General features: G+C 42.6%; 1 protein-coding gene and 1 long non-coding RNA gene across 13 annotated transcripts in view; one reads left to right on the forward strand and one right to left on the reverse strand.

Moving 5' to 3' along the window:
• The first annotated feature begins 854 nt into the window (after nt 1-854).
• On the forward strand, nt 855-18976 carry LOC311599620. Its single transcript, XR_014779973.1, has 3 exons — nt 855-934; nt 1255-1337; nt 18846-18976. It is a non-coding gene; the product is annotated as an uncharacterized lncRNA (long non-coding RNA).
• Nucleotides 18977-19382: 406 nt separating this feature from the next.
• The window catches only part of ELAVL4 (ELAV like RNA binding protein 4), a 139656-nt gene continuing 132962 nt past the window's right edge, over nt 19383-26076 (reverse strand). For 9 of the 12 annotated variants that reach the window (XM_084785829.1, XM_084785825.1, XM_084785820.1 and 6 more), the window contains 2 exons: nt 25361-25399; nt 19383-22351 (listed from right to left, as the gene is read on the reverse strand). In XM_084785829.1, coding sequence (XP_084641955.1) covers nt 21982-22351; nt 25361-25399 — 409 coding nt within the window. In that variant the 3' untranslated portion in view covers nt 19383-21981. The remainder of the gene's footprint in view (nt 22352-25360; nt 25400-26076) is intronic. The other 3 variants (XM_084785831.1, XM_084785824.1, XM_084785821.1) reach the window with 1 other exon arrangement.

Genomic DNA, 26076 nt, shown 5'->3' on the forward strand with positions numbered 1-26076 from the left:
AAGACCAAATTACTATGGGGCCGCAAACTAGAATTTCTCTCCATCAGGGCTTGGGCCTTTCTGGTGGAAGCTGGAGCATCAGGAGCTGTGGGCCCTGCAAGAGCTACCATTAGAACCAAGGAAGAGAGTTGGAGCTGGAGAGATGGCTCAGTGGTTAGGAACACTAGGTGTTCATCCAGAGGACCAGGGTTCAATTCCCGGAACCCGCCTGGCATCTCACAACTGTCTCTAACTCCAGTCCCAGGGAATATGACAACCTCATACAGATGTACATTCTGGCAACAATATATATATATATATATATATATATTTGGAGAGAGAGAGAGAGAGAGAGAGAGAGAGAGAGAGAGAGAGAGAGAGAAGGAGAGGAGAGGATATCCCTTTCCTCTTTCTGATCTCCAGTCAGTGCAGCTCATTTAGTCAGAAGCCAGATGGCAAGGGAACAGCAGAGAGAAAGTGGGGGGATTAGTGTGAGGGGACACACTCATTGGTGGCAGAGGCATTTCAGAATACACCCTACTCTTCCCTGGCCCCTGTTCCCTCTCTGGACTGACGTGCAGCATATCACACTCACGTGGTCCCAGCCCCAGAATCTCCCGGAGTGTTCTTTGACCTACGAAGGCCTTTACACCTGCTAGTTCCTTCTATCTGATGCTCACCGACCAGACAGCCACATGGCACATTCCCCGGGCTTGATCTCTTTCTTTTGAAAATGTCTGTGATCATCCCACTCAAAACTGTACGTGCTTCTTCAACGTGGGCCCCCTTTCCCGATTTATTCTTCTCTCTAACATTATGGCAGTTCAACGGTCTGTGTACTGGTTCTCATCCCTTTCTCTAGAATGGGGGTTCCAAGAGGGCAGCGCTTCTCAAGTGCTTTGTCTACAGCAGTCCCCAGGGACTGGAAGAGTGCCTGGAGAGTAGTGGACTCTTAGTAAGTGTTTGTCAGATAAATGGATGAACCAAGATACAAACATCCCTTCACTTTTATGCATTTGTTCATCCAACAAAATTTACAATGTAAGGGGTGGATGGGTGGAGGCAGGCTGAACAATTAGCAAGCATAGCTGATCTCAGGGCCTCTGTGTCCCCATAGACAAACAAAGGGAGTAAACAGGAACCTTGAAAATGCCCTCCCAGCCCCAGCATCCTCTAAGTACAGAGATTTTTTTTTCCCCAGAAGAGCTACTTGGTAGATAAAATTAATCCTTTTCTTAATCAGTAATTCCTGTCTCTCTGCACGTGACTTGTCAGGGGAACCTTTCTTTGATGTTCACACGACTCGGGAGCTTGTCACATCTCCCATCTCCTGGAACATCCTCACCTGAAATTGAAAGGTAAATATTTCAGTTGTGAGTCTCTCTGTCATGACTCAAATAATTTTAAAATTGCTTAGATGTCTTTGCCTAACAATGTTCAGATTGTTCTAATGCAGGGGAAAACGGTAGTTTTAGACACGGTAATATTTGATAGCAGCTAGCAATTTCCATGTACCTTCACATAGTTACTGGTGCTGAGAGGACTACCAAGCAGAACTTTTACTGTCTACAAAAGATATTCTGGGAAGAGAGCCTGGCATGGTTCCTGTCCATAGAACGTCCTCACTGGGAAATGACTTTTGCAATAATTACTGTCACAGAGATTGGCTAGGAAATAGCCACGTTTCTCTCTAGGATGTTGCAATGTCTTGGTGGATCTCAACTCAAAGAGATTTTTATCCTCATTACACTTCTCTGGTGTAATGCAAGGACAGGTCACTGATGGACGGGAAGTAGTTGAAGTACCAAGAATTGTTTCCAACTAGGAGATAGCAGAAGGAGAGGCCAAACTTGGTACCATCCTTCTCATTCCCTACATCTTCTCTTGTACCCATTTGTGACTCAAACCCCACCTCTTCCCTCAGGCAAGTCTTTATCTAGTTGGAAGACAAGTACTATAAATGTCAGATAAGAGCCTCCACGCAATAGTGTGCCTTCCTTGACTCTTTAGAGGGTCAAAGAAAGATGCTTTTTAAAATCATAGGTGCCAGGGCTGGAGAGATGGACTAATGAGCAAAGTGCGTGCTCCGTAAGTTTGAAGGCCTGTGTCTGAATTGCCAGGCACAGTACAGCATGTCTGTAACCTCAGGACTCTCATGCTGAGATGGGAGATGAGGCAGGAGGATCTCCAGGAAGCTTGTAGGCCAGCTGGCCTGCCATATAGAGGGAAAAAAAAAAAAAAACAAAGGGACCTTGTCTTAAACAAGGTGGATGGTGTGGACTGAAACCCAAGCTTGTCCACTTCCCTCCACATTTGCACACAATGACATATGCATGGGCTCTACTGCCCCCCCCCCCAACGACTGTATACATGCACAAAGCCCAAAACCCAAACCAGAACCATGCCCAGATTCAAGAACAAATTTTGTTTTGTTCTTCACCTGCCAGTCCTAAAACAACAACACAAACCAAAAACAAAATCCAAAACCAAGCAAATACAGCAAGCAATTAACAGAATCTAAAAAGACTTATTTTTTGTAGTTATTTTTATTTTCTGTTTCCTACTTAGGTCAGAATTTATTTTGTTTCGTTAACTGCTTTATTTTTCTCATCTATGAGGGTACATAGAAAGTCTCATAGATTTTGTTGGTTGAGGGATCAGACAAACCCAATGTAGGCCACTGAACAGAAGAAATAAAATTGGGCTCCAGTCAAGAGAGCAGCTGGAGAAGCCACAAGGCCCAGTAGTGGTGCGGTGGCAACTGGTAGGGGGTGAGTAACAAGGCTGGAGACTAGAGAGGTGGCCTTGGTTTTAGAAGTATTGAACGTTAATATAGACGTGTATAAAAAATAAAAATTATTAAGAAAATGTTCACCTGCAAGTTTAAAAAAAGTTTTGAGCAACCCTGAGAGTTTGAAGTTGGAGTGAGGCCCTGCTATATACCTTCTTTTCCACAGAGTTCTCTCTCTCTCTCTCTCTCTCTCTCTCTCTCTCTCTCTCTCTCTCTCTCTCTGTGTACATATACATGTCTGTCTGCCTTGCTTTCCTTGCAAACCGAGACTGATTTCCTAGCTGTTCTGTGTCTGGAAAAAGTCATTCAGCAAGTAAAATGTACTATGTTATCTGTCCTTCCTCTATCTAAATCCAGCTCAACTCAGACTCACATCCCTTGTAATGAAGCCCAAGCTCAAGATAAATTAGGCAAATATTTAAACATAATTACTCAAGAAGAATGCTTTAGGAATTGCGTGATAAAGATGTCATAGCTTTGTCATTCAGAGCAGCCTTAAGGCCAGTTGGGAAGGAAGTCACTTTGAAAGATTTTAATAAATGTGTCCAACCCTTGATAAGTAGAAATCTGATGACAGCTCCATGCCAGGCTCAGAGGTGATGGGCCTAGCTTTGGTTTGGTGTGTCTGTGGTATTTGCCCATGTCAGGGTCTATATCCATGCACATATTATTAACAAATACTTCATATTCATTAGTAAAGGTTGATTAAGAACAAACATCCAATTATTGCCCTAGGTTCAGAGTCCAAAGAATCCGCCTTCACAATACAGGTCCTTATCTCCAGGGACTTTTCAGTTAGTGGGGAGACTGACCCTTGGCCATAAAGTCACTACAAGAACAGTTGTTTTATCTACTAGATGAGATTAGTGCTTTCTCATTGAACTCTCACAGCAGTCTATTGAGTTTAATATTTTGTTCCTGTTTTATAGGGCAAGGAAAGCTGCTGTTCTGTGGCCAGTAAATGGTACAGTCAGGATGTGAGCATAGGTCTGACCCCACACCTACGCTCTTTCCGCACCACCTGAGTCTTGGCTTAGAGGAAAGCCAGTGCACGTGTGAGGAGTGGGGCTAGGAGAAGGCAGCCACGGCCATTAGGAGTTGTTAAAAATGATGGAGTCAATGAAAAATGGTAACTGGCTAAGATGGGGATGGGGAAATGGAGAGAGGGTGGGAACACTGGTCTGTTATTAAAGGCAGGCAAATCGTCAAATATCAGCAGCCCATAGACTTTATTTTCATAATTACTTTAAAAACTTAGCTTATTTTTATTTTTATAAGCGGTCTGTATCTATATGAGTGCACTGTATGTGTCTCAGTGCCTGGTGCCCATAGATGGTAGCAAAGGGTACCAGATCCCCTAAAGCTGGTGCTAAGGAAGGGTGTAAGCAGCCATGGGAGTGCTGGGAACTTAGCCTACATCCTCCACAAGAGTAGCAAGTCTTCTTAACCAGAGATCCATTTCTCTGGTCCTTAGAACATTTATTGTAATGGAAGCTGGGCCCGTGCTCTCAAGCTTCTATGAGGAGGGCAGAGCTTGGTGTTGAGGTGATACCGCAGCCGCAAGTAGCCTATCTATTTCAGTAGAGAAAGTTCAGTAAATGGTATTGACCTGAAGCCTTGAGGAACTAGGCAAGATGTCAGGAAAAAGTGAGACAAGAGAGGAGGAGAATATAAACAACTGATCCAAATGCCCCAAAAAGCCTTCCACAAACCTTCCAGAAGATTCCTCAGATCATTCTACTACCACTGGCAGTATTTGTGTATCACATCCATCTCTCTCCATGGTGTACCCCAGTCATCTGTGGTAATGATAGGGTTATCTACAGATTTCACTTACTTTCTCCTTTTCAGTACTTTCCTGCTCCTCTGTGTGTGTGGTATGACTATATGACTACCATTAGTTAGTTATGTGAGAGTAAATAACACACAGAGGGAGCTGTGGGAGCCAGTGCATGATTCAACACTCTTCCTCTGTTCTAGTGTTAAGATATAGCCACCTTACTCCTGGGGTCCTCCAAGGCAATAAGTAAGGCCTTTCTGGTGATTCACAACGGTTACCTGATGAGAAATAAATGTTCATCATTTCAAGTCATGGGTTCTTTGGAGTTGTTACTGTAACATAAGTGACTCAATAATGGCTGATATAGACTGCAAGTTATGGACAAACTCACCTCATACCCAGTATCTCTGATTCATTTAGTCACCCATCTATCAATCTATCTACTTATTGGGTCTCTGCTGTATATTAGCTACTTTATTTTATTTTATTTTTGCCTATCTAAGGAAGGAAAAATATTAGTCAACAAGATCAATGTCTTAGCCTCATAGAGCTTACTTACCAGCACAACAAGCAGAAATTCTTTCTGTATCTCAGGACATCACACAGCTAAACATTCATCTGTATCTATTATATCTATATCTATATCTAGCTGTATCTATAATCTATGACAATGATAAGTAGTAGGAAAGGAGGTAAGAAGTCATCGGATCTGGATTGATGTTGAAGGTGGTTTGTTGATTAATGGCTAGACATGGGAGGTTCTATCACTCACTCTGGAGCCACATCAGTCACTTTGATGTCCACACCCAGACAAATTGCATGATACCCCAGCCACAAGAAGCTGAGGGTCTGCCACCTTTCCTCTTCTATGATTAGAACTGTTGTGCCACCAGATCGTTTTCTCTGATCACCTTGCTTTAATGGTTTCTTGGTGGTTCATTTCTACCTGGTTTTCATAGGTATCTTCCATCAGAGTGCTTGGGTTTCTGAGCAGAGTTCATTCTGAGGGACTGTGGAGATGCTGCCACCACCTACTGCCCTAGAGAGAATTTCTGAGGAGGTTCCCAACAAGATCCGAGTGCTGCTGACGGTTGGGCTCTCCTGCTCCATAGGCTCCCAGAAGCTTCCGGCTGACTTATTCACTTTTTATAGAATTTAAGATCTCCATGTAGGATTCTCTCCCATAGAGAGAATTTAAAAGAGTAGCTATTCCACAAAACAGCTTTGGAGTCTGTAGGTTCTTTTCTTCTTTTTCAGAGTCTTACTCAGTTTCCCAGGTGACCTTGAGTTCCCAGACTCAATTGGGCCTCCTGGGACTACAGGTGCACATCAACACACCTGGCCATAGAGAGAGTCTCACTGTTCAGTTGGATGTGTGTGGTAAAGGAAACAAATAGTCAAAGGCAACACCCACATCATGATTTAGCAGCCCACAAGAGGGAATTAGACCCAAGGTTGGGGGCATTGCCCTTAGCTTCAGTACAAAGTAGAAGCATGTATTAGATATGTTTAAAAATTCTTCTTTCATACAATACATCCCGGTCACAGTTTCCTCTCCTTCTACTCTTCCTAGTATGTCCCCCCATCTCCCCTCTCCCTCATATCCACTGCTCTGCTTCTCTTCAGAAAAGAGCAGGCCTCCCAGAGCTGTCAACAAAACATAGCATAACAAGTTACAGTAAGACACAATAAGCCCTCATGTCAGGGCCAGGTGAGGCAGCCTAGTAGAAGGAAAAGGGTCCTAAGGGCAGGCAAGAGAGTCAGAGGTGCTCCTGCTCCCATTATTTGGAGTCCCACAAAAACACCAAGCTAAGAGCCATAACACATGTGCAAAGAATCTAGCGTAGACCCATGCAGGCTCTGTGATTCTATGATTGCCACTTCTGTCTCTATGAGCCCTGCTTTGCTGATTCTGTGGGCAGTGTTCTCCTCAACTCCCCAGGTTCCTACAATTCTTCCCCCTCTTCTGTGGGACTCCTTGAGCACAGAGGGGAGGAACCTGATGATGCTTTCCAATTTGGGCTCTCTCTCTCTCTCTCTCTCTCTCTCTCTCTCTCTCTCTCTCTATCTCTCTGTCTGTCTGTCTCTCTCTGTCTCTCTGTCTCTGTCTGTCTCTGTCTCTGTCTCTCTGTCTCTGTCTCTCTCTCTCTGTCTCTCTCTCTCTCTCTCTCTCTCTCTCTCTCTCTCTGTCTCTCTGTCTCTGTCTCTCTGTGTCTGTCTGTCTGTCTGTCTGTCTGTCTGTCTGTCTGTCTGTCTCTCTCTCTCTCTCTCTCTCTCTCTCTCTCTCTCTCTCTCATGTTTGGCTGTGGGTGTCTGCATCTGTTTCCGTCAGCTGCCAGAGGAAGCCTCTCTGATGATGATTGGGCTGGACACCAATCTATGAGTATAGCAGAATATTATTAGAAGTCATTTTATTGATTTATTTCTACCTTATGTCTCTAGGCTATCCAGCCTCTGGTATATTAGATCTTTCGTATTCAAGTGGTTTAAAAAAACAAACTTTGGGGGTGGGGAGATGGCTCAGTGAGTAAAGTGCTTGCTGCATAAGTATGAGGACCTGAGTTCAGATTCCTCTGCATCCACGTAAAGCCCAGGTGCAGTGGTGTGCGTTTACAATTCAAGTGGTAAGTGAGAGGAGGCAGGCAGATCTTGGGGTCTTGTTGGCTCAAATGGTAAGCTCCGGCTTCGGTGAGGGACTCTCTCAAAAGATAGGGTGGAAAGCAATGGAGGGGGATACCAGATGCCCACCTCTGCCGTGTGTGTGTGTGTGTGTGTGTGTGTGTGTGTGTGTGTGTGTGTGTAAGTATGCACACTCTCTTTAATTCTTTATTGCCAGTGCTGGCCACAGTTTCAGCCAATAGTTTATGGCTCACTAATCTTAAATTTGTTTTTCCTTTTCTGGATTTATGTCCAATTCCTAGGACTAATCTTGTAATAGTTTCTTCATCTGTCCATCCTTCCACTTGTTAATCCATTTGCCAAGTGTTTCTGGTATCTCTCCTTTGGGCTTAATACATTGTTCGGGCTTTAGTGACAGAGAAGGCATGGCTCTGGCCCTCATGAATCTTAGAGCTTAGAGGACAGAGCTTAGTGGTAGGCAATGGATGTTGGGGTCCACGCTTCCGTTAAGAGGAAAGGCTTGGAATGAATGTCCAGGTCTGGAACCAGACCTCAGCATGGGTCTCTCTCACCCCGTCCTGCTGGTGACCCTCTCCATACACTGCTTTCCTCCTATGCCTTGCTCTTGGACCATTCTTTTCAGAGACCCATTCTGGTCTTCAGCCTGAGTCCTGGAGTGCTGTCTCCAGTTGCCAGGACTCCCACATGGCCAGGTGCTACTGAAATTTCCTGACTCTTCCTGCTGGTTATGGTGCTCACCCTTACTAATGTCCTTTACCTCTGGGAGTTTTCCACTGGCCACCAGGGTCGTCTTGGCATTCACTCCCCAAACACTTAACCCTGGGCAGGTCTAGTTGCATGTTGGCGCTGCTCCCTGGACTTGGAAACACCTTCCTTCTCCACTGTTTCTGTGAATATTTCACTAGAGCAGTGGTTCTCAACCTTCCTAAGGCTGCGCCCCTTTAATAAAGTTCTTCATTCTAGGGTGATCCCCCAACCATACAACTACTTCAGTGCTACTTCATAACTGTAATTTCGCTACTGTTATGAATTGTACTGTAAATATCTGATATGCAGGATATCTGATATGTGACCCCCGGTGGGAGGGGCACTGTTTGGAAGTCACCAGGCTCTTGCTAGCCCAGAGTTTCTCCTCGTTCTATTCACTGAGCTGGAGGAGTGCTGCTTACAGCTTGCTCCTCATGGCCTGATCAGTCTATACTTCCTTATGGCACCCAGGACCACTAGCTCAGCCGATGGCATCACCCACAATGATGATCAATCAGGAAGATGCACCACAGGTGTGCATACAGGCAGATCTTTAATTAATTAACTGATTGATTAATTAATTGATTTTATGTACATGAATGTTCCAGAAGAGGGAATTACATTCCATTACAGATGGTTGTGAATTCCTGGGAATTGAACTTGGGACCTCTGGAAGAGGGCAACCGGTGCTCTTAACCATGGAGCCATCTCTCCAGCCCCCAAAACAGGCAAATCTTAAGGCAGTTTCTCAATTGCAAATCCCTCCTCTCAAGTGACTTCAGCTTCTGTAGAGCTGACATGAGAACTAGCCAGGACAGTTGCCTAGTTTTTAAGCCAGGAAGAAGAAGGATCCAAATCCCCAGGTTTTGTCATCACTCCACATTCCCTATTCAAAAAGTTGATATGACGAATGAAGCCAGAGACCCTTTAATGAAACATACACAGATACAGAGGTCTGACGGCTCTGGCCTCCGCTCACTCACCGGTGCTCCCTGCTTCTTTCTCTTACGCTTCTTTTTGTCCATCTGGGCATCTGTTGCCCCCTAGAAGCTGTTAAACTCTTGGGTACTGTGGGTCTTCATGTCAATCCTTTCTTCCTGTCACTTGGCGTGATAGCTCCTTATGATCCTCCCGGTCTGACTTCAAAGTCATACTTCACAGGAAAATATTTTTCTACCCTGCCTAAGTGGAACTCAACACCTTACTTCTTAGCCTTCACCAAAATTTATAATTGTTTTACTTGTTTAATGAATTGATACCCCCACTATTCGATTAATTTAATTAAAAAATTTTCCTTTCTTTAGAAAACACTTATTGAACACCACCAAGGGACTGATTCTTTTCCAGAAAATGAAGTTACAGTAATTTGAAAAATAGACACAAATTGCTCCACAGTGAATTTTTATCTGAGATTTTTCTTTCTTTCTTTCTTTCTTTCTTTCTTTCTTTCTTTTTTTTTTTTAAGCGTGTCATTCCAAGGGTTTTGCTTGAATATCTGGAAAAATGGTGTTACCTTTAGCTGAGATGACGATGAGAACATTGTTTGGAGGCCAAAAATAGATTTTTTGATTCTTTTTGGCAAGTTAAAAGTGAGATATCCAGCCTGGCGTGGTGATGTACACCTTAAATTCCAGTACTCAGGTAGTCAGAGGCAGGTATGGATCGCTGTGAGTTGGAGTCCAGCCTGGTCTACAAACTGAGTCCAGGACAGCCAGGGCTATACAGACAAACCTTGTCTCAAAAAACAAACAAACAAAAATCAGTTAAGTGGATATGTCAACTAAGCAATAGCACCGGTGTTTCCAGAGTTCAGGAGAGCGGCTGGGAACAGCGCAAACACTTCCTGTGGCACCAAGTATGTGACCATGGCGAATGATGGACTTAAGCAAGAGAACCCTGACCTCTGCCTCCATCATATAGAGGGAAGGAAACAGGGGCGGCCAGAAAGGTGGGGTGGAATCCTGGCAGGTGACGGAAGAAGGCATTTTAAGAAGAGAGTGATTGGCTCAAAGTAATCCTGTCAGAAGCGATGAGGAGTGAAACTTGCTCCAAGGGACATTCCAGGTAAGAGGATGGACTAGAAACTACATTTGAGTGTCTGATTATAGATCAGGAAACAAAGTGTGTGTGTGTGGCGGGGGGGGGGGGGGACCGGATATTGTGTAACCCTATTGGCTACCTCTCCAGTCCATGAATCTACTGGATCCATGAACTTTCCCTGTGGTCAGATTGGCATTGCTGCTGAGACTGCAACCAACACTGCTCATGCCTCTGCCGCCGCCGCCGCCGCCGCCGCCGCACTGTACCCCAGGCAAACTGGGCTAGCAGGAACCCTACAAAAGCTTCGGTGGCAGGGATTTCATAGAAGGAGTTGCCAGCAGTGACAGCTAGGGCTACCCTTAGCATCCGATTGAGGAAAGCAGAGCTAAACAAAATCCCCTAAACAGTGCTTTGGGCACCACCCAGTCACCAGCCGCTCTGCTCTCAACCTGGTTGGAACCCAAGTGTGGCTGGGTGGAGTTTGCCTCCCGAACCACACAGCTCAGAGAAAAAAAGTCTACACACACAAGAGAAAGAGAGTGACTGGTAAAAAATCAACACGGTGCACAGCCCAGAGGAGGACGGAGGATCAGGGAGATAAAGCAGCTAGCGATCTGCTGGGGAGACTTAAGACAAAGTTCAAGCTGCAGAGTCCATTACCTTACATGTCCACCTAGCCCTCGCTCCCTACGGCAGCTCTTGCTCATCTGCCAGAGAATCTTACACCTCCATGGGGTTTCCCTTCCTTCCCCACAGCTATCTCTTATTCATAACAGTAGATCCTTGTAGCAGGCCAATGCTATTTCCTCATTCTTCCTACCTTTTACTGTTTCCTTTGCTTTTTCTCGTTTCTTTTTCTGTTTCATTTCACTCGTCTCCCTCTCCTGGACTCATTCCTCTTTCTATTATTCTCCCAAAACCCAGAGTCTGACTTGGCATAGGTATATATACTTTATATATATATAGACCTTACAGGCCTATATACTTTATCTCCCCTCTTTGGTTGGCTGTTAACCAAACCCTTCACATGCAACCCAAGGTTTTCATTGTCTCAATTATTCTTACCTCCAGGAATGTTCATTTCACTAGTCTCACTGTGACCTCTTTGTCGTCTCCTTTCCACTCATACTAACACATTAGAACATGTAGTGTTATCAGTGTCCCTTTTTACCCTAAACCTGGCCATACTTAACAAGTGTGGTTTGTAGTCACCTGCTACTCTGTAGTCATAGAGTAGCCTACCTACTCTGCAGGGCAGTGGTCATTGCTGCAGACTGTACTAATCTATAGCGGCAGCCTGGAGATAGAACCTGGTTGCTGGAACAGCAGTGTTACAGACAAGAATATTACCGCAAATGTGTCACCACCTAGTCTCTCCTGGACATGGCAAACATGTGCACTGAAAGCGGAGAGGTAACAGGAATTTCAAACCGAGATCAAAAGAACAGCGGCATCCTCAGCAACAACAACAACAGCAAATCTTGACCAATGATCTAACCCCTACATGGGCAAATCCCAGAAGAAAGACAAAGCATAAAAACACCAAGATGACTTGTCTCCTCCAAAATTTACCTGGTCAAAATGACTTAGACAAAGCTGGAGCAGAAGCTGAGAGTGTACATCCTTAACAGCAAGTAGGAGGCAGAGAGAGCCAGATGGCATGGGATTTTGGAACCTCAAAACCTACCCCCAGTGACACACCTCTTCCAATAAGGCCACACCTCCTAATCCTTCTCAAACAGTTCCACCAACTGGGGACTATGCATTCAAATATATGAGCCCATGGTGGCATATTCTCTTTCAAACCACCACATCCACCTTGTACAGATACATTCTAGTTTGGTGTATACCTAGTGACTAAGAATTTGGATTGGCCAGGCATGATGATGCACGACTTTAATCCCAGCACTCGGGAAGCAGAGACAAGTGGATCTCTGTGAGTTCGAGACCAGCTTTGTCTACAAAGTGAGTATAGGACAGCCAGGGCTGTTACACAGAGAAACTCTGTCTTGAAAAACAAACAAACAAACAAACAAACAAGAACTTGGATTGTTCATATTTGAGGTTCAAGCATTTCTAAACATTAGAGGATAAGAAACAAGATTACAAAGCAGAGAAGAAGATTCCTGAAAGAAAACGTTATCATAAGTGAGAAAAGACTATACTGAGTAAATGGTTTGAAGTTAAAGAAAATTGGTTGTTATATATAAAAAAGAACATTATTTGTAAGCATATTGTAAAGCTCTTCTTGGCCTGATCTGCCCTGGTCCCTAATGGTAAATACCAAGCTATTTTATTATGCACAATCATAGTCTGTGTGCATCATATATGTACACATGTTTTCATGTCTGCATGTTTATGTGAATGGGTGGGTATGGATGCACATATGGAAAAGCCTGAGGTTGAGACTTATTTTTATTGTCCGTCTACCTTTTTTGAGTAAGGGATTTTCAATAAAGCCCAAAGCTTTCCAAAACAGGTAGTGTGAATAGCCATCTTGGCATGGGAACTTCCTGTCTCATCCTTCAGAGGCTGGGATTGCAGGCAGGCTTTTACACCTACTTGATGTTTGCATGGGCTCTGGAAATGCTGTGTGGCAAGCACTTTAAGCACTGAGCCACTTCCCCATACAATGATTAACTGTTTATCTGATTAAGTTACAAACCACTTAGGAGATTGGTAATACTTATGAATATATGTCCATGAACATTTCCGGAGAAGACTCGCTTTGATCTTTGAAAGGTGTGTATTGTCCTGACCCTTTCTGACTTCACTCTGATCCCTGCAAAATGCTCTTATCAACATGACGTTTTGTCCCACAATGGGCCTAAGGCCACTGGAGGCAAGAACTGTCATTGAAGTCTCCAAAACTATGAGCCAAAGCGAACCTTTCTTTTCCATAATTTGTTTATGTCAAGTCATAGTGATAATATAAGTGATACCATATCCTTAAAGATCCTACAGCAGCTGCATGGTTGGACTGTCCTTGTTATGCCAAAGGTGGGCAAAAGACTAAGCTGGATCTAACAGGAATGCCTCTTCCCTGAGGAAGAGCTTTCATAGACCCAGAAGGCATCATGCAAGCTTCCAAAGGAGCAAGGCAACCAATAGTCTTTTCCAGCTGTGATGCCTAGGAACTGGCAAACACAACTTGGAGGTAACCAACAACTCTCTAATTGAATTTAGGGCCGGATCAACAAGAGGGAAATCATGCCTGGTACTGGAAATCTTGCTAATTACCCATCACTTTACTAAGCCAGAATAACTCCTAGCTACATTCTAAATGTTTAGTCTCATACTCACAGATAAGTGTGGTCCTCACCCCTCATCAAAGAAACTCCTCTTTGCAAAAAATGAAGACCATCCAGAAAACCACTACCAATCAAAATGCAGAACAGTGTAGGCCAGTCTATGCTATAACCGCTGCACCTAAGGCTTGTGGATCATTTCAGAAGTTGGGCCAGAGAGATTGTAAGAGTAAGAAGAAATTTGCTGTGGAGATTGTGCCTCATGTCAGAAGCCAAGCCCATGAAATCTCACCACATGGCTGCCTAAACATGACCTGAATAAAGATGGTACCAATTGACTTGCCAAAGTGGAAGGGAAAAGCTCCTGAGGCCTCGGCCCTAGCTAGATAAAGAACTATAGTCAGCCAAGAAATGCTGAGGGCAGAAGACATAGTCTTCTCCAGGAAGAGCACATCAATTGGTTATCCGTTGATTTGTTATCACTTGGTTTTCCAATTGATTAGTTATCAATTGGTCAGCATGCCTTTTTCTATTACACAGTGAGTTTGCCACATCCCACTGTGGCTGAAATCGACTGCTGCTTCCTCTGTGCTCCCTGCACACCCTGTATCTTCGGTATGGGCCCCATATACTCTGCGTGCCTCCGGGTTCTTCTAAGGTAGTCCCTGCCTGCTGCTCTGCTCCCAGGGAGGCATGCCTCCAGCAGTCTAATTTGCTACACAAGGAACGCTGTGACACACAGAATCAGCAAGGAATCCCTAGCCCAATCTAGGGTCAAGAAAGTTTCTTATGGGCTGGAGAGATGGCTCAGAGGTTAAGGGTACTGACTGCTCTTCCAAAGGTCATAAGTTCAATTCCCAGGAACCACATATTGGCTCACAACCATCTATAATGAGATCTGTATACATACATAATAAATAAATAAATCTTTAAAAAAAGAAAAAAAAAAAGAAAAAAGTTTCTTAGAATGCACATTGTGTATACTTTGAGTGAAATGGGGCTTGGGTGTGGAAGAATGGCTTTTTAAGGGGAGGAACCCTTATGGATGTGGAATGAGATAACAGCTAGTCATGTGGAGAGGAGTGCAGAGGTGAACTGATTTCCTAGGGCTCTCCCAAGCTCAGTGGGACAATGGTGTGACTTACACTGTCCTTCTTTCCTGGATTCCAGAGTATTCCTCCTCCTCCTCCTCCTCCTCCTCCTCCTCCTCCTCCTCCTCTGAAATCTTCAAAATGTTCTGCAATTCTCCCTCTGGCACAGACAGAGAACACATCATTGCCCCACACATCTTTGTACCAAGCTCCAAATTTATATTCTGTATTGTTTTCTCTCATGATCTGGTGAGGTGTCACTCACACAATAGGTACAAGAGAAGAGCAGTCTGGCCGTGACTGCTCACCATGCCCCTGCTACAGTGCCTGGCCCGTGGCAATTTAGAGTAAGGATTCTAGCATGGACCTGACTAGGCCTCAGCAGTGTTCGCCTTAACACCTACCCAGGTGAATCTCAGTCCTTGGTGAGTGGTCAAGAAAAAGGAGGGCTATATTAAAGGGCACTAATATGTTTTAGTGGAAGGATATTAGATTGAAGCTAGGTTTCTTTGAGCCCATTTTTGTCAGATATTAAATGAAGATTCAGCTGTGCATCCCTTAGTAATGCTCTAAGAATTCAGGAGTAGTAGTGTTAATGAAAGGAGAGCTTACCAGATGCATCCTGTGGAGACAGGCGGGGCCACTCTGAAGGGCAACTAGAAGGACTTGGTGTTTTTATGTTTTAATTAACTAATTAACTTTACATCCTGACTGCAATTGGGGGCCATTACACTTCCTGTCACTGTTTACTTTCATGTCACCACTGCGATGGTCTGAGTGCATCCCGGAAGTCAAGAGCTGCTGCTAACAGGTGTTTAGGAGTGACTAAGTTATGAAGGAGACTTAGGCGTGGGATTTAGACTCTAAGGAAAGGGCTCCTTCCATACACCGCACCCCCCTCCCATTCTTCTATACCACTCTCACCTGGAGTCCAGCAGTGAGACCCATATGGTTTAGGAGCCCCACAAGGGGACCACCAAGGCTGGCGGATCTGGACCCAGGGGGTCTGCACAAACTGTTGCACCAACCAAGGGCAATGCATGCAGTAAACCTAGACCTCCTGTTCAGATCTAGCCAATGAACAGTTCATTGTCCACGGTTTTGGGGAGAGTGAGGACTGCCTCTGACATGGCCCCCTATTTGATCACTTCCCTTTGGTGGAGAGGTCTACACAGAGGAAGGGGAAGCAGGCTGTCTGGATGAGACCTGATAGGCTGAGGTCATATGGTGGAGGAAGAGATCCTTTTCTGTCTAGGGGAGGGGAATCGGGCAGAAGAGGGAGGGAAGGGGGGAATGGGAAGATACAAGTGAGAGGATGACAATCGGGATGTAATCTGAATAAATTATAATAAATTAAAATTTAAAAAAAAGGAAAAGGGCTCAAAGGAGGTGGTTCCTTCTCTTTTCCTGGAGTCATGTGAGTCACAGCGTTGACTCTGGAGGACACAGCAATAGCCCCACATTCCACTTTCATCCTCAACTGCTTTGTATTTCAATAACTTTTGGTAATTAGCACAAACCTGACAATCCAAATTTATTTTTAAATCACCATTGAACAATAGGACTTTAAAAGTATCACTGTCAGGTTCTCTTTATCAATTTGTCTGTAAAACATGTTATGGGATGCATTTTTCTATTAAAGATCCAAGGAGGCCCAGTGCCTTAGCGGGATTTCCCATGTTCCTTGCATAACTGGACTCATTTGGTAATTGAGAGGGCCATTTGGTAATTGTTTTGGCTCCTGTGAAGAAGAAATTGGCTCAGAGGCAGAGTGGTATAATATCAAGGACTAGGCAGACCCAGGTTTGAATTCTTGCTTTGCCACCTACTTGCACAAGATATCTGATCTCTGAGACTTCCTTCAGTGTAAAATGGAAGGTGAAGCCTTTCTCTAGAACAGGCACCTTAGTAGTGGGAACTGCAAAGGCTTTCAACATACTGGTCCTGACCACAGAAACAAGTGTTTACATCTCAAAGACTTTGTTGGAGAGTGTCTGAACTAATTACAAGGCATCCCGGCGAGTCATGTGAATCGACTTTGAATTTGAACCACCAGTAGATTAAGCTGAATTTGCATAGAACACCTTCTGGTAATTAACCTGGGGTTGGGTGATTTTAAGCCAGTTTTCAGTCTGTGGCAGAAACAAAAGAGATGAGTCTAGAGCAATTCTGTTCCTTTAATTGAAGGAACACTTTCGTGTTCTCAGATCTATTTTAATCTTAAGTGCCGATTACGCATCATTCTCTCCCGCTAACAGACACTTCGGTAAGTGATCTGCACACGGAGAAATACGGTTCTTACATAAACACTGCACCAGGAGAAATTATCTTATTACCTAATATGCCAAAAAGCTAATAAGATAAAGAAATGGTACAAGTCATTTTTGGACAATATTAAACTTGCTTTTAGCTCATGGAAATAAAATGTAATTTCCCTTTATTATTCCTCTCATCAGGTAGAAGAAAAAAAAAAGCAGTGGAGGGTGGAGGGTATTTATTATACAGCAGTGTTCCTGAGTTCTCTTTAAGGCTGGGGAAGAAATTCAGACAGGATGGCCTTAAATTAAGATTTTAATGACTTCCGTTTAGAAAACACGTTTCCTCTGTCTGCCAGACATGGATTTTGAATTCACATTTGAAAGTTGAAAAATGCACCTTCTTACTTCATGCCTCTTACCTGCTCACATGTGTGTGTCCATTGAGATATATATATACATACATATATATATATATATATGTATGTATATATATATATATTGTATGTGTGCATTCATTATGAAATGAATATACACTGCCTCTACCTGCTCACATGTGTGCGGCCATTAAGAAACAGATGCACAGTGCCTCTACCTGTTCTCATGTGTGAGGTCCAGGAAGGGCAGGGCCTACAGTGCAGCTTAGAGGGGTAGAAAGTTCTAAGATTATCTATTGCAATGGTAATTCTGTGCCGGATTGAGATGTTTAAGTCATCTAAGAGGTATTAGCCCCAACATGACTTTGAATTGTTGTTCCTTGTGGGAGCTGAATATCATATTTACAAATGAACAAACAATTGATTTTGAAAAGAATTTAAACAGAACTCAAATAAAAATTTTTCACTGAAATCATCATCTGGTCAATGTGTGATGGTCTGGGGTGATGGAGGTAAGTAATGTTTTGATTTGAGCAGTGCTCATATGGTATGACTACAGACACAGCACACACACATACACACACACACACACACACACACACACACACACACACACACACACACCACACTTCCTATCTCTCAATAGAAAGAACACTAAGTAAATGCTGTCAGCCCTCTGTGACATGCAATTTTTCATCCAAGCAAAATATAATGTACCCTGGACCTCAAAAGAAATTTAATAATCTCTCCGCATTCTTACGATTTGCTAGAGCTCCCTACAAACACCCACGGAAACTATATTTGCTGGGAGATTTAAGGTAATGGGATGGACAGCTGCGACAAGATGATTTTTTTTTTTATTCCACATTAAGCAGACACAGTGTGCCTATGTTGGGAAGAGTGTACGTGTGGAATGTCCTTCTAAGGACATCTTCAGAACCTATTTAAAGACTTAACATCTATTTGTGAAACTTTCTGCACAGATCTATTATTGGGGAGCAGGAATGAACTGCATGATTGAGAAAGACTATAGCATCTTTCCATGGCCCAACACCAGCGTGACCCCCAATGAATGGCAACTATCCCAGGGCTAACTGCAAAGCTTTTAGACCCTACAAACACGTTTGTGAAGCGGTGCTATTTTCTGGGGACAGCTATTTGTTCAAATGCTCATTTTCCTTTACAAACCAAACCAGGGGAGGGGGGCTTGTATTTAGAGAAAGCTAAAGGGACCTTTTGAGTTCAACTGTTGAGGTGCAGGCTGACTTAGAGGCTTAATATTTAACTTGGTTAATTAAATCTCATTCTATGCTCTGAATTTAATTATCCCATCTGATGTGGTAATTTAATATAATAATAAAAAGGGGTTAATGAGAAATGGAAAAGAATCGGACTGTTCATTCATCTGGATCAGTGGGGGCATTTTTTTTTCTAGAAGTGTCAGTTTATGGATGGTGATGTTTCGCTGGGTATTATGAATTTTCAATTAGTGAGAAAATGAAAAAAGACAGACAGTAGATCACCAAGGAATGATCGCATTCGGAAATAGGTGAGACGCCTAGTTCTACAAAGTTCAGGGTGGGTTTGAATGTGACGTCATGATGATAAGGCAGGCGCTTTTTATTTTTGTAGGTTGTGGCTAAATCATGTTCTTTTTACACTGCACGAGAAAAGCCTTTGTGTCAGGCTCCCTCTCAGATAGAAAGTCAAGCCTTTGCTACTTCTAAATAAGAGTGAGTTCAATAACGTAAGATGCTCTTTCTTGTTTGGCTGTGACTTTTCAGAGCAGATGGTGTGCTTCCTTAACGCAGTAGTCAAGCCGACCTCAGTGGAGGGACCCTGATGCGCGATTCAGACCTACTGGAGACTTGCTGTTTGTTTGTTTGTTTGTTTTCAGGTTACTCAGTCTCACCGAGCCTTGCCTGAATCATCTGTGAAAGGAGGATGGTGCTCTCTGCTCAACATAGAGAGGACAAAGTGAGAGGACGCAGCCGTCCCCACACAGCCTGCCTGATGTCCACCACCGGATGCTTTGCAAATGGTGACCCTTTGTCCTAACAAGCTACAGGCAATCTCATAAATAACAGACAGCAGCATGTCTCGATGTCACACGAAATGCCACATCTTCTGGCTTACCACCTAAGGCAGTGTGCCTCGGACCTTAAAGGATCTGTGGTTCATCCTGGGATCTACCTAAGTTCTACTTAAATTTGCCTTCTGCCAGAGAATCTGCATTTATAACAGGCTCTCAGGTCCGAGGACCACACTTTAAGTGGCATGGAACTAGCATAATTTCTAAATACTGAGCAAACTTTGACTGAGCTAAGTTGGAAAACAGAACTTTTCTCTAACTTAATGAGAGAATATCAGGGTATTTGCCATAGACTATAGAAAAAATTTGAATAAACACATTTAAAAATTTGGGAAGCTCAAATTCATTCTACACACTTTCATTTATTGTCTGGACAGATAAAGTACAAATAATTCAAACACAACAAGATTATGAAAAAAAAAACATTTACAATACTTTCCCTCAGAAATCATCTAAACTAGCAAGATTAACATGAAGTCATTCATTTATAACTAAAGTATACAACTGCCTGGTCCTAAGATTTTTTTTCCTTTTTTTTTTCCCCCAGATTGAACACATCATAGAGAAGAGATTTTGGCATGCCTCTCCCATGAATGCTTAGCAAATACATCAGAACTTTGCCAGCAAACCGCATTCATTCATAGCAGGTGACGTAAAAAGGTTTCCCTGAATGTTGAACGAGTGTTCTCTGAACTGAAATCTGGTGTTATTTTTCTCCAAAAACCGAAAAGAGGAAAAAAAAATAGAAAAAAAATTTAAAGGAGTAGTCTATGATGCAGCCTCGGGTTTCGTTACCTGTCTACCACTACAACGACTACTACAAAGTTTGCCTCTTCGGTGTGCAAACAACAGTCCTGTCTACATGCACTTAGTGGGCTCAGCATGGGAAAAAATGCACAAAATAAGCACAAGTTATAAATAACCATAACGTTTTATTACCATTAAGACTAAACTTGTATTGAAAAGATTTTATGTAACAAGACAAGAAAAGCAATAGCAAATTTTACTATCAACTAGATTATGCATAGCGAGTAACTGTTTCTATTACCCAGGGAAGAGCATGGACTCTTGGATTTTTTTTTGTTTCATTTTTGTTTTAAGTATATAACCATACAAAGCACAAACGTACTAAAATGATCAGTGCACTGGACGTGGGAGCGTGCTCCCACAGTCGTTTTGTTCCCTTAGCTCTGTTTAGTTTTCCCCAATCTGAATTACATTAAAATAAAGACCCAGTTTTTAAATTTTTTTCTACTGTGCAGTAAGAAAAAATATTCACAACAAACATGACAATATATCAAACGATAGCTCTACACAAGTTACCTTGATACCTCTTTAACTGTCACTTAAATATCATAAGAAAACATTTTAAAGACATATACAAACAAAACTAGCCAAGTGTTACAACTTATAATAAATTAACCAAAGAAAAAAATAACTTTATATATATATTTATATTATATATACACATACACACACAACAGAATGACACAATAATATGCTTCTTCCCAAAGTTTAAGTAAACAAACAAGTAGTCTAGCCAATCTAGCTATATTTGATCTTGGCCATAGGCATCATCACATCTGCAATTAAATAAATAAGTGTTTCAAGCAACATAAACAGTGTTTCAAATGTACCCACACAGCCCAATTTTATCAGCATGGGCTACAAAGTGAATTTGAAAATTGCTTAATGAATGTAAAGCAAATGTGTCTTTTTTTTTTCATCTCCTAAACACGTGTACATTTAACTATGATACTAAGATATGTAAATAATTTTGTAGCACCTACTGCTCAAACTAAGGAAGTTTTAGGTTTAAAGGAAAATGAATCTTTTAAATTTTTGTTCTGCTGACATCCCATACTGATGACTTAAAGAAAAACTGTCTTTCAACTCATCTCCTTGCTTTTGGGTTTTGACTGTGGGGAACTGTGGTACCCTGGGTAGAACGAACACTCCTTTCCCCTAGCAATTAATATTTTTTATTATTATTACATGCTATGAAAAGATATGAAGATCATCTGTTTATAGCCCATCCTTCAAAAAACAGTCTACGAATCCAGTTTAAAACACACATCTTGATCTCTAAAAAGTTACCAGTGCAGTATGAACGCGACAAAGTTGTCAATTTCCCCTAAATTAGCCAGTCAAAATATTTTTTTCTCAAATCCAGATTCTCTTGTAAAAATTCTTTATATTTTATAAAAATAGATTTTTCTTGAAACCCATTTTCAGCAAAGAGACCACCTCTTTGGCAACAATGTTAATGTTAGTTATTAAATTGTTAATGTCATCAGGTACCCCCCTTTCCCCATCCCCTAACAGAAGACTGGTTTAGTTCACATGATATAAAAGAAAAAAGGAAAAATAAAAAAATTTGCAAAAGTTTTTTTTTCATTTTTGCAATTTTTATTATTCCTCTTTAATTTGTGTGGGGGTTTCTAACCAATCTGATTGGATCAACATTTTGACAAAAAAGAAAAATCTTTTTTTTTTCTTCCTTTGAATCCCATTACTTTGTAAAAATTGTTTATTATTTTTTTGTGTTTTTTGTTTTTCTTCTTCAAATGAGCGAATGGTCATCTTAAAAAGACCCACCTTCAAGGAAGGTAGTAAAGTTAGCTGGCTGGGTAAAAATCCCTGCACATCGCTATCTATGTATATTATATTCAACAACGACAGCTATGAAAGAACATTCAATGCATCAAAGGTATTTTTTTGTTTTTTTTTCTTTTTTTTTTCTAAGCATTATAAAATCCTTTCCTGGTACACCTCAGGATAATCCAATGTTTTAATACTTAGGCAACACGGGCTTATAAAGTCCATGGTTGAATATAAGCCTTGGAAAGTTTGTCTCTCTCTCTCTTTTGTGTATGTGTGTGCGCGCATGTTTTGTTCGTATATATTTATATATATATTTTAATAAGTATGGGTGAGAAATTCAGGACTTGTGGGCTTTGTTGGTTTTAAAGGAAACTTGCAACACTCTGTCTCCCAGGCGATAACCATTGAGGCTGGCGATGGCCATGGCTGCCTCATCGTAGTTGGTCATGGTTACAAAGCCGAATCCCTTGCACTTGTTGGTGTTGAAGTCGCGGATGACCTTGACGTTGTTCACTGCGCCAAAGGGGCCAAAGAGCTGCCAGAGGACACTCTCATCAGAATCAGGGGACAGGTTATAGACGAAGATGCACCAGCCTGTCCCTGTGTGACCAGGGATGTTCATTCCCACAAGACTTGTCATCCCGTCAATCGTGATTGGGGAGAACCTGGGGGGACAAGCAGAAGGGGGGACTGGTCCAGACATCAGTCTGACCATGGATGACACACAGATGCACAGACACAGACACGGGGCAAAGGGCTGAGTGAGTGTTTGCAGGAGAGTCTTCAGGGTTTCAAAACCAAAATGCAAAAGCTAACATCTGTGATATTTCTTCCAATGGGGTAGCTGGACAGCTAAGGCATGTGCATGCCAAGAGAATGGCCAAGTCATTTCCTAAAAGCCACGAAAGGCCCGCCTCCCCCACCCCCACCCCCAGATCAAGATTTTAAACAGTTCTAACGCAGTATAAGTTCATACACGGTCCCACCCTGAACCTACCCTGCCATAGACTGTGAGTTCTCTGGGAAGGGACTCTTGTTTCATCCATTCTGCTGCTGGGTTTATTCAGTCAGTGGAGTGCATATGGCTTCTCACAGACACAGTGGCCCATTGGGGAAAAATACGTTTACTGACTGAGTGAGTGACAATTTGATGTCAATGATGAGAATTTTTTTACTGTTACTTTTTGGGCAGATGAAGGACTAGATAGAAGTGCTCAACTGTACCCATCACTACAGTCCCTCTACTTATGTCTGCCAAAGGCCTCTCGGCGTTACTGCGGTGGAAACGTGAGGGTGTATCTTGCTATTAGCCAGTCGAGTGGCTCATGTTCCGTTTAGCATTTACTCATAAGGGTTCTCCCACAGAACTGGAGCAGCAATAACAGATGTGCTCCTCCTTGACACTGTATCATCTCAAATCTATTTCTGAGCATCATTAGAACAAGTCCTCAACTGGTTTGTGCAGTTATAAATTTGGAATTGGTATATACATTTTAAAAAAGCACAGAAATGCTCTTTTCTTTGGTGTGACAACTGTTGTATTAGGTTAGAAATGTCAATTTTTTTTGTGTGTGTGTGTAGTAGTGAAAAGAAAAAAAAAGTAACTCTTTATACTGTATTCACTGTCTGATAAAATAAACCCATGTGATGGAAGAAACAATTAGGACACCAGAGTCTATGGCAGAACAGTATCGGCAACATTATGTTCCACACTGAGCTCAGGGAGTTTTGACCTGTTCACTGATGACCACATTGCTTTTCTTTTGGTTGAGTTTTTTTTTTTTTGAGGGATGAGGGGAGGGATTGGGAGGAGAGGAAGTCCAAAATAGACAAGGGTATGAGACAAAGTAGAAGTTATGAGTGTTTTTAAAAATAAGCAGACACTCTTGGAGGCTTAGAAGTCTTACCAAAATTTCGCATTTAACTAGAATTTGTACAATAATCTAAGGAAATGCTAAGCAGAACAACTTAGTAGATGCTATTTTTTTGCTACTATTCACCAAAGTAAGTTTCCCTTTTGCATAAAAACTAACAACAAAACAAAAGCAAAACCATTTATGACACAGATCCTTAAAGGGGTAAAATGGTTTAATAGTGATTATATTATTTTTAAAGACGGACTTGTAAACTATTTCCCCTTCAGTTGTGTGAGCCTCTGACACCTCTGTTTATGTGCAGAAAGCAACTAAGTGTTTATTATACGGCCAAGGCCAGAGCCAGGAAGGGGTTTTAAGTAGGATTGCCACTCAAGCTGGAGATGGTTACCTAGAACACTGAGGAAGAAGTGGAGGCTACATCCAAATTGGGCTCCAATGAAAAGGCAAATCTTGTTATCGACTAGTGCTGGCTATGTTTGATTGGATGGGGGCAGGCTGGAGCGGACACTGGGTGATACGGCAAAACATGGACCGCAGGCCAGTTGTGCCTAGTCTCATGTGCGGTACAACCTTTTTCAACAGAGCATTTGGTGCTAACTCACTGAAGAAAGAGAGTAGCAAAGGTGCGCGGCAGAGCTAGAAAAGATGTGTAGCATGCCTGGAAACAAGGCAAGCACTGCACTAGACATGTGCAGAGAAGTCATAGTTGGCCTGACTTGTGGCTGGGACTGAGACTGAAGAGGCTGCTGCTCTTTGCTAGTGAAGCTGCAGTCAACTTACTCCCTTCACTATGGGCTGGTTTTCAGAGTCAGGGTACTTACCATGCACAGCCAAGTGGCAAAAGAAAGACCTGCATAAAGTGGGGGCGTGTGCTGGTGGCCACTGGAGACCACATCTCTTTCCCTCAACCAGTGGAGGGGTGTTAAGGAGCACATCTCTACTGAGAAGGATGAAACCGCTATGTCCCTTGCAGTGCAGAGGAGCTTGTCGGGTCACATAAGAGAACCTCACAGATACAGTGACGTAACCCACCTAACTTCTAAGACTCTGATCTCAGGCTGGGCCTGGAAAGCCTTGTGATTACATTCAAAGTCTCAAACCCTTGAGTCTCCAGCCCCAGAAAAAGGTTTCAAATGAAAGAAACCTTAAATTTAACCCCCCCCCCCACCACACACATATATAACTGAGAGAAGACTTATAATAACACCTAAAACCTGTAATATAAGAAGCCCCTGGTTGAGGTGCACACAGATACGCTTTATTCTCAAGATGGGCCTTGAAATGCACACAGGTGAGATAGGTGTCAAAGAAGCCACCCACGTTTTAATTCATGAGTTGGCCAGGGCTTGTAGTTTAAAAAAAAATCTATTTTTTTTTCTACTGAAAAAAATCACAAGATTGTCAGCCATGATTAGCAAAATGTTCTAATTTTGATTTGCTGGGATCTGCCCTCTTAAACTGAATCCTGGCACCAAAAACGCAAAACAGGTGCTCGCAAGTTTGCAAAATCAGCCAGAAAAGTCAGGGCTTTCTCCTCGAGGGAAGCCGCTCGGGACCAGATCAGAGCACCCAGAGGCTTCGTAGCTGTGGCACCTGAACCGCAGGGAAAGCCCACCTGTGAAAAAAAGAAAGGGTGAAGCACACAAGTACATTTTTGTGTGCCCTAAAAGAAACAAAATCAACCGAGGTCCAAAACTAAAATTAAGAATTTGACATGCTGGTGGAAGAAAAAGGAAGAATTAAAAAAAAAATAAAAGTAAAGTTAGTGAATTAAAAAAAAAATTCTAGCCCCAGTCTGTGCCAACACGGACATCTGGCAATCTGTGGAGTTTTAATTACCTCTTTACGCCATAGGCCATATTAAGCAAATTGTCCAGCCTGCAAAGAGAAGGAGGGTCTCTGGGTTAATGCCTCGCAGATGGCAAGATCACTCAATGGAACTATTAATAAGAATGCTCCATTTTCAAAGAAGAAAGGCTCGACAACTTTCCCCAGTGCTCAGGAGACTATCCGCGGCAGCTTTCTCTTCCCCTGTTTCCAATGGCAAGTAACTCACGTCCAGGTCAATGCTAGAGTCTAAAGCAGGTGTCTAATGGACCCTGCTTTCTTTCAAGGTCTGAATTAATTCAGTACCTCCCCACCCCCTCCCTCCGCAACATTTGTATGGATTTATTCTTATGTTGTCTGTGAAACTGTTAAAACGGAGGGGATGTTCTTGAATTGTTTATCTTTTATTACCACTAAACTTGGGAGTAAAGGTCTCTGGTCCAGATTAACAATACATGAGCACAGTCTATACATATGAACAGTTCTTTTCTCTTAGTTAGTTTAGCTGCCTTCACTAAATCCGGCCACACACAATCTGGAAGGCAGAGAGCTTTTGAGAGCCAAGGTTAAAAAAACAAACAAAAGAAAACCAAACCAAACCAAACTCAGCTTACTACTTACAGCCCAGTGCACCTCCCAGCAAAACGCTATTCTGTTATAATCTCCCTCACATGCACTACCTTACTTGAGGGCAAGCTATTCATTCACACCATGGGGCAGTAGTAACC

The sequence above is a fragment of the Acomys minous genome, assembly GCF_964271855.1.
Source record: "Acomys minous genome assembly, chromosome: 6".
NCBI classification, from domain to species: Eukaryota; Metazoa; Chordata; class Mammalia; order Rodentia; family Muridae; genus Acomys; species Acomys minous.